Below are 8,553 nucleotides of genomic sequence, written 5' to 3' on the forward strand. Positions count from 1 at the left end.
AGCCCAGACCCTCATTGGGCCAAGGCTTTATTTCTCTTTATAAATAAGCCCACCTGAGGACTTTTCAGGCATTATAAATGAAATTTATTGATTTCTATCTGGGATCTTTCCTGCCACTAAAGTGTTTTTTTTCCATTGCCAGGGATACTAAACTGGCCCTTTAAAAGTAAAGTCTAGTCCCAAAATGTTATTTTTATTTGATAATCCATATTAAAAGTATACTTTGCATGGACTCCAAAGCATGTCCCCGCATGCAAAGCGAAGCCTTATGTTTCATTTAACTCTCCTTTGTCCTCCTTAAGTTTAAACGAACATATAAATACAAATCCCTCTTTAAATTCCTCTAACTGCATATAAAACATCGAGGCTGTACTATATCAAATAATGCCCCAGATATCAAGCACTTGTAGTCTTACCTGGGACCGCCTGTGCTGCTGGAGAACACAAATCCGTTTCTATAGAAACCAAGCACTGGTACCTCACTGAAGTAGTTCCCCCCGCAAGCCTTGGATATATCGTTCCGCCCTGTAAAGCTCCCTCAGACACAGCTCTGAGATGTGTATTTCCGGGAAGAAAGGGAAGCGGCGGCGACGCCGCGGGAGGACGGGTTGAGGGAGCTTGCGAGGGCAAGTCAGGCTCGGAGAGGGTGTGAGCGGAAGGTAATTACTGTAACACCGGGCATAGCAGGTATTAACGGAGCATGGGACGTGGAGGCTTTTTGTGGTATGAAGAGTTTTACCCGTGGGGTATCAGTAGATAAGCACTAAGCCATGCTGGCGATGTTCTGGTGAAGTAAGCGATGTACTAACAGGGTATTTGCGATATGCATGGTAGTGTTTACACTAATCATGGTATTGCCTTGTGATTGTGTAATAGCCCTGGGGTAGTGCCTTAAAGGAGTTTGTGGGAGAGATCATAGAAGGGGTTAATAATTTCTTTCCTCTGCACCGATTGGGTGGTTGTTGGATGCAGAGGGAGACTTTGCTGAGGATCTCCAGGCGTTTAATTAATAAATGAGGGCAATTCAATAACATATCTAAAGGATTAGGCAGGATATATCTGGGGTTGATTAGCAATGTCTCAAAGGGTTGGGTACACTGTGTACCCCTGTATGGGGTCCGCAGAATAGCTGTTTGCTGTTTAATGGTTCTGATATAAATGAATAAGATCAGCCAGATGGGGCTTTTTACTGTAACAGCTATGCTTGCAGTCTTTAATGGCTCAGGTGAGGCCTATCAAAAAGCAACATGGCAGCCTTTTAAATTGGACAGTTATTGGTTTATTTTGTGCAAATGGGGCCGATATATATAGAATTTTCATGTTTAGGGGATGTGAAACGCCAATTATTTCTTTGTTTCTTTCTAAATGATGTTTGCCGTCAGGCGATCTTTGCTATTCTTTTGTTTGATCATTTCTGTTTTTCCAGCAGACCATTTTAATAGAGAAGCAGTTTAAAAAAGCTAGGAAGTTTAGGAAAGCGACATATTGTAGACAAAGAACCATGAGTAAGTAAACCTCCGTCCGCTTCTCTTCCTGCGGCCTCCTCTTTCGTGCCGTGTTTATGGTACATTTATCTCTCTCTTTTTGTTTGGAATTGGCTGCCTGAGTGCCTACGTCTGTTACCAAATTCTTTTTAATACCAATTTAGTTGGCAGACCTACGTTCAGAGTGTTTCAAGTACCAAGCAACTTCTTCCAGTTAGTCTTCTGCTGTTACAGTGTAGTCCAACGTGTTACAATCATCAGAATGCGGGTACCGTTTTTCTGGATTCACTCATATTTAGCAGTTACACAAAATACTCTGTTAAAGCACAAAAATCTTCTTCGCTGTCCATTAGACAGTAAATATTGGTATTAATCCATATCTAGATATCATTTTGGTGAAAGACTGCTCTTGTTTCAAACTTTTTCTCTTCTTCAGACGTTAAGATGTCTCGGGTTCCTCTTGGAAAGGTTCTTCTCCGAAATGTCATCCGTCACACCGATGCCCACAACAAGGTGATGTCACTTAAACTAGGATACGTTCAATAATACTAATACCACATAATATTTGACTGCAGGAGAAGTAGAGCTATCTGAGGTTTTTCAGGGCTGCTCTACATCTAATATCTTGTTTATTATTCTCAGTATCATTTTCTTTTGACGTACTGTCAAAGAGCTCAGTATGTGGTACTTCCAACCAGACTAAACATGAAGACAACATGAAGTAGCTTCGAACTGAAATGTTTAAGGCTCATTATGTTTGAGGGTCTTTATGGTGTCATGGTGTAGTTCACTGTTAGTTGAGTTCTCCCCTGTTTTTGTACTTTAGTCCCTCAATATTAATCTGGGATGTCTGAGCACTAAAACTTATTTTGGCTGCAACATACATTTAGTGTCCTCAGTTGTAAACTTTTGTTTTTGAGTCAAATAATATATAGTACAGTTAAACAATGTTAAATCACATTTTATTTAATATATCAATATGAATTTCTAGTTTGGGTTTGTTCATAATTTCTGCTTTTATTATTATTATTAATAATAATGTATATGTTTTTCTGATAGCTTCAGGAAGAATCAGAAATGTGGAAAATCAGAGAAATGGAGAAGCAGGCACAAAATCTTTATGGGGCAAAGAGGAGGCGGACATCTCCTGAACCTAATAAGTTAGTATGAAAATCGGGAAGTCATTTTTATTCATTAGCTTTAACTCTGTTCCATCTTTCACATCACACCCTGTCATAAAATAGTCTGCCTTGGCATGTACATCATGGAAGGTTGGCTGGCATTCACGCAGGATATATTGCCTAATTCCTGCTATCATACAGACGTGGGGAATAATATATATTATTTTTCATTATTAATCATATGTTGGACTATGTATACAAGAGGAAAGCCCTATCTGTCATTGAGGAAAAAAACAAAGTGTAGTTTGTGTATTAGCAAGAAATGAAAAGGTGGAATCATAGTTGAACAGGCATGTGATAAAAATGCTAAAAATCTCTGGCTTTTAAGGTACAAAATATATGCAGTATTAAGAGTTCACATGTGTTTATATAGAGGAAACAAGGCATATAACTTCATTCATCAGTAGCTCCCATAATAGGAATGTTAGACATTTCATCTAGTTAATATTAAAATGTCATCATGGGCATCCTGGGCTATCTAGCGGGTAATAATAATAATACTGTTTTTCTAAAGTTTAAAATCTGTGATGTGGTCTTTATTTCATTTAGATGGGATCATAATGGATACAAGGAATTATATCCAGAGGAGTTTGGTGATAGCAAGTAAGTCGTTCTAATGCATGCTTTACTATGACTTGAATATATTATTACATTTGTCACGATTAAAGTTAATCAGGGAGGGATAGTGGCAGCAGCCGCACATGGATTTCATCTGAGAAGCCACCAAATACCTTGTACCAGCCTTGTTTAATCTAAATACCATGTTTGCTGAATATAAAGCTACCCTATAAGAAAAAAGTTAACTTTTATACCCCCCTATATGCCAGAAATGCCTTATACCTCCCTCCCTATATGCCACTCTGCCTCTCAAACTTACAAGTGCATCTCTAGACTTGTCCTCTGTGCTTCAGACCCTGGTGTCTAGTGGGGGCAGCCGGTACACGTCTGCATGATGCGTGTAGACAACCTCCACTACTACCCAGCGCTTCCAGAAGGTCATGTGCTCCATAATAGAAGCCCTAGCGGAAGTGCTGGCAGAAGTGGAGGTTGTCTATGCACATCGCACAGACGTGCACCAGCTGCCAGAGAGGAAGACCCGGGTCTCCTGCAGGGGATGCTCCTCTACGCGCACAAACAACCTCCGCCTCCTATGAATGAGCACCGGAAAGTCATGTGATGCCGGCACTCCGTCACAGAAGCCACTGAGGAAGTGCTGGCGAAGGTTGTCTGCGCGCATCGCACACACCTCCACCGGCTGCCAGAGAGGAGGATCCGGGTCGCCTGCAGCAATCTTAGGCTTCTTGTCAGACCTCTATTTGAGGTCTGATTATAAGATGAGGAGTATTTGCTCTGAAAAAAAACTTGTCATATTAAGCAAATATTGTGTGTGTGTGTGTGTGTGTGTGTGTGTGTGTATATATATATATATATATATATATAATAATTAAACAGGATTGGGTGTAAGGTGTTGGGTTTCATCTGAGAAGTCGCCAATGTGCTGCTGCTACTGCCCTTCCTTAAGATATGAGAAAAGAAGGGTTAAGCATAATGCGGATTATTTCTCAACTTGCTGCATTTACCACCCAACAGAATCATGTGTGTGTGTTTATAAATGTGTGTGTGCTTTATCTATCTGCCAAGCTGTGTGTGTGTGTGTGTGTGTGCGCGCTTATGCATGCAAGTGTAAGTATATGCTTGTGTTGTATGTGTTGCTTTTTCTTGAAGGCGGAAACAACGCTGCACTACACCAGGGGTACGAACCAACATGCAGCGTTACCAGTTTAGGTCATCAACTTGGTTTCATGTGGAAAATTAGGCACCCAGGCCCATAAACATTCACCATCGCTGTAGTAGCCTATCCAGTTTAATTTAATTTCACTGTCTTATGTGAATTGTGGCTTGTAACACTTTGTCATACAATTGTGTAATTTGTGTATTTTAGGAGTCGGATGAGATCAGATGGTTTTGATGCTGATGTAAAGAAAGAAGCTGAGAAAAGGGCAGCAGTGAGTCTGGAAGAGGATGCGCTGAGTATACGGGCCTTAAACAAGAAGTTTTACAAGTGCGAGTCCAGTATGCCTGACAGGTGGGCGACTACTTCTAATTCTATCAACCTGTTACTTCTGAGATAGGGGTGGATTAGCACGTAGCGTGTCTGGGAGACTTGGTTCCACAAAGTGCGGATATTGAAATAAAACCATACTGGTAATATACACACACAAGATAGAATGTGAAGAAGTGTGTCGTTTTATATTGTCATAAAACCAAATGTGTGAAGGAGGCACAACGCAGGAGTTAGCAAAAACAAAACGATCTTTGGTCTAGAGATCAGTGAAATAATTTACTGTAAATTAATGGGCATTTGAGATAGAGGGAAGTCATATTAGTGTTTAAAAACAATATAAACTTACATTATTATCAAGCAATATATGTCGTGTTGCAATATCAAACATATACATAAACTGCAATGCTCACGCATTTTTGTCAGTGTATGATATTGCAATATGACATATATTGCTTGATAATGTAAGTTTATATTTTGCAATTTTAGATATATTTTTGTTGCATGTGGATATAAGAAAAAGTCTCTAATAAAGAATGATTATATTCTAATGCCTCCTTGCTTCAGAGGCAGCCAGGGGAGGAGGACGGGAGTCAGAAATCGTATTTTCTCACTCCAGCAGAATGAAAGGCCGTACACGGACACCTGAACCTACTAAATATTTTAAGGATTGCATGCGTTTCTCACGAATGTAGTGGTTTCATAAGGCTTTGTGTACAAAACGGTCGGCCAAGACTAAACCTATCACATGATGCTGTCTGTGTTTTTGCCTCCTTACAGGTGGGGGCACAGTGGATATAAGGAACTCTACCCTGAGGAATTTGACTCGGACAGGTATGTGGCGTGCCGTGTGTACAAATTACATGTTCAATACCGTTCTGCATAATTATTCCATTGAAGAGCAGAATATTACAGGTGTCCATGAGAGGAATGCTTGAATTCATTTTTTCTTTACTGTGACAAATATATAACCACAAAGAAAAAAGCAAGATTCATCCATTTATTTACATTTTATTGTCCACTTCCTTAATGGCAAGTTAGTAGTAGTTTTAGATACTAATGTCTTTAATATTAAACCTCAGCCTATTTGTAATGTTAAATTCTTATTCGTAACAGTGACACAGAAGATAAAAGGGGCAGGAAGAAAGCAAATGGCCAAGAAACAAGAAGAGACAGAGATCCTAAGGAACCGCAATCTCACAAACGCAAACGATCAAAGAAAACGCGCAAGAAAAAGCAAAAGAAAAGGTCCCACAAAAAGCTAAAGAAGCAAAAGAAAGACCATGAAGTGTCAACAGAGACCTCTAGTGAGAGCGACAGTTCTGATGACAGCGTGGAAAAGCCAAAGAAATCCAAGCGCAAGAAGAAGACACGGAAAAAGACAGCCAGAAGGAAGCAGCCCTCATCCTCTGGACAAGATAGTGACTCGAGCGATGAAATGAGCAGCACGGAAGATGTTGAGGCAGAGAAACGCAAGGACAGACACAGCAAAAAAAACAGAAAGAAACAGCATCACCGCTCTAAACCCAAAAAGGATTCAGAGATGGAATGGAGGAAAAGTAGAAGGACCAATTGGAAAGTGGCTAAAGATGAAGGGTCAGATAGCTCAGATGAGGATGATTGAGGCACTGCTTCATCAGTCTTTTTATGATGATGATGATGATGATGATGATGATGGGACTGGACTAAACATGTAAAATAAGAAATTATTCTTCCACTCTCCAGATGTGCAATGCTATCGTGTGTAATTTTGTTTTTTTTTTGCTACGTTCAAGGAAAATAACTTTCTTCTCTCAAATTATTGTTGCCACCAGAACTTGACCAATTTCCTGCCCAAGATTGCAAATAACCCATTACCTCTTTTAATAAAACGGAGGAAAAAACCCTCCTACTTTTATTGGTTTTATGTAAAATATTATGGAGTGGTATTACCCCCGGTTCTCCTGACAGTATTTAATGTGTTTATAGAACTAACGTGGAAGGGGTGAAGAAGTAACAAGCACTCTGCTAGAGGACTATCTTTTTTGTTTGTTTGTTTTTGTTTTTTAATCAAGTGGCAGCGGACCGATGAGATAAATAGAATGTGAAACACAGATGCCGGAGCTCTCAATTCATTCTTCGCAGAGTGAAGAAAAACAAGATTTATTAAAAATGCAGCAACAGCAGCTTTTGGGATTTCACGTGTTTTGTTGCCCGAGCTCTGATGCTCTTTTTGCGTTTTCTGTTGATTTCATGTTTAGAAAGATCTGGTCTTTAAACATATCTGTAAAATAAAAGGTTACTATTCTTGGTTCGAATTGGTCTTTATCCGAGACGTAACACTTAAGGAAATGTGGTATAAATATGTTTTGCGTGTCATCAACAGCATGGATGGGCGCTAGGCCTTTGAAATGTAGCGCAGCCTTTTCTGTACTTATCCCACTGCATTTCAGATTAATTTAACACTAGACATTTGAACAAAAGATCTTAGAATGCGCTAGTAAATCATATGTACAAGCATGAAGGGTATAAATGAAAGACTGTAAAAAAGACAATGACACTTTCACTCCCCAAAAACTATGCACAAAAAGTATTTCAAAACAACCAAAAAGTACTAAGTGTTTATAAGAGGAAATATCCAGGATTTGGATCAAATGTGATATCTACTATGCTGTCTCTGTACTTGTCTTGGCTTTGGAGCCTTCATTGATAACTGTTGGGGTTAATAAGGATATACAAGGTTTTACTGTAAACAAGCAAGTGCAATTATATCCTGCTAGAATTGGTCAATCCTACAATATTTTTGATCAAACTACCTTATTTCTCTAAATAAACATCCACGTTCCCCTTTTTGTGATTTGTTGAACTGCCATTTCCCCCTTTAAAATGTAAATTCTTTCCTAATGTCTCCATAGCAAAGGATAAGTGATTATAATTCCACTAAGAATATCCTTTAACGTATTTAGCTTAGTATTTTTTTTTGTGGTTTTGTTAAACCAATCCTTGTTACATCCTCTGTTTATTGAAATTTTTTAACTTCCAGCATTATTTCTTTAAAACCGTTTTATTTTTGTAATCTGCTTCTATGTATCATGCATTTCTTCTTTTCTTGATCAAAAATTGCTCCAGACCTCCAGACTTTACCAAGCAACATGTCCTAAAGCTTTTCCCCAAAACAGCTTGAGTGCCTTCTTTGTCCCCATTTCCCTAGGTTGCAATTTCCATCTTTGCCACAAGTTTGTGCCATCTTTGCCACCAGTTTATCATTGCCACCAGCTTGTCTGTGCCATCTTTGCCACCAGTTTGGGTGCACAGGCAAGCTGTTTGGGGACACTGACAAACAACTTGGCTGTGCCATCTTTGCCACCAGATTGTGTCCCCAAACAGCTTGTCTGTGCCACATTTGTCACCAAACACCTTCCAGCTTGTCAGTGCCCACCAAACAGCCTCCCTGTGCCATCTTTCAACAAACAACTTGTCACAGCCCCAAACAGCCTGCTTGTGCCTTATTTACCCCAAACAGCCTGCTTGAGCCCCTGCCCACACCACTTATCTGCAGGAGTGGTGTGTCTCTTCCTCCGTACTGTGTGCCAGACTGATCTAGTATGCGGGCAGTGAAGGTGAAATGTAATTGTATAGATACACTGGTTTGTAGTAGGATTACTTTAGTCATTTCTTGACACAACTGGTCAGGTACGATTTCTTCTCTTATTCTATATCTTATCTACGCTCACACTCCCAATTAAGGAAAAAAATTAAGTCTTTATTCACGAATTACATCTACATTTTGGGCTCTAAAGGAGACCCTTTATCAGGATCGTGCACAGTACCACATTTACACAACATT

The 8,553-nt window shown here is 39.6% G+C and overlaps 2 protein-coding genes across 7 annotated transcripts in view; one reads left to right on the top strand and one right to left on the bottom strand.

Annotated features, from left to right (window-relative positions):
* Window positions 1-8,553, bottom strand: part of FDXACB1 (ferredoxin-fold anticodon binding domain containing 1) — a 104,555-nt gene that overhangs the window by 30,998 nt on the left and 65,004 nt on the right. The gene's annotated exons all lie outside the window — the stretch shown is intronic.
* NKAPD1 (NKAP domain containing 1) lies at window positions 578-7,020 on the top strand. 6 transcript variants are annotated; one of them, XM_053451709.1, is made up of 8 exons: window positions 578-659; window positions 1,430-1,505; window positions 1,921-1,997; window positions 2,544-2,644; window positions 3,215-3,268; window positions 4,608-4,751; window positions 5,508-5,561; window positions 5,844-7,020. In XM_053451709.1, the coding sequence occupies exons 2-8, from the start codon at window positions 1,502-1,504 to the stop codon at window positions 6,349-6,351; spliced, it is 942 nt and encodes a 313-aa protein (XP_053307684.1). In that variant the 5' UTR covers window positions 578-659; window positions 1,430-1,501; the 3' UTR covers window positions 6,352-7,020. The 6 variants fall into 6 exon arrangements, with proteins under 6 accessions (XP_053307684.1, XP_053307687.1, XP_053307685.1 ...); XM_053451710.1 differs by having other exon boundaries at window positions 600-659; window positions 1,427-1,505; XM_053451711.1 differs by lacking the exon at window positions 578-659 and adding an exon at window positions 711-792 and having other exon boundaries at window positions 1,427-1,505.

Source organism: Spea bombifrons, chromosome 12 (genome assembly GCF_027358695.1).
Source record: "Spea bombifrons isolate aSpeBom1 chromosome 12, aSpeBom1.2.pri, whole genome shotgun sequence".
Classification (NCBI taxonomy): domain Eukaryota; kingdom Metazoa; phylum Chordata; class Amphibia; order Anura; family Pelobatidae; genus Spea; species Spea bombifrons.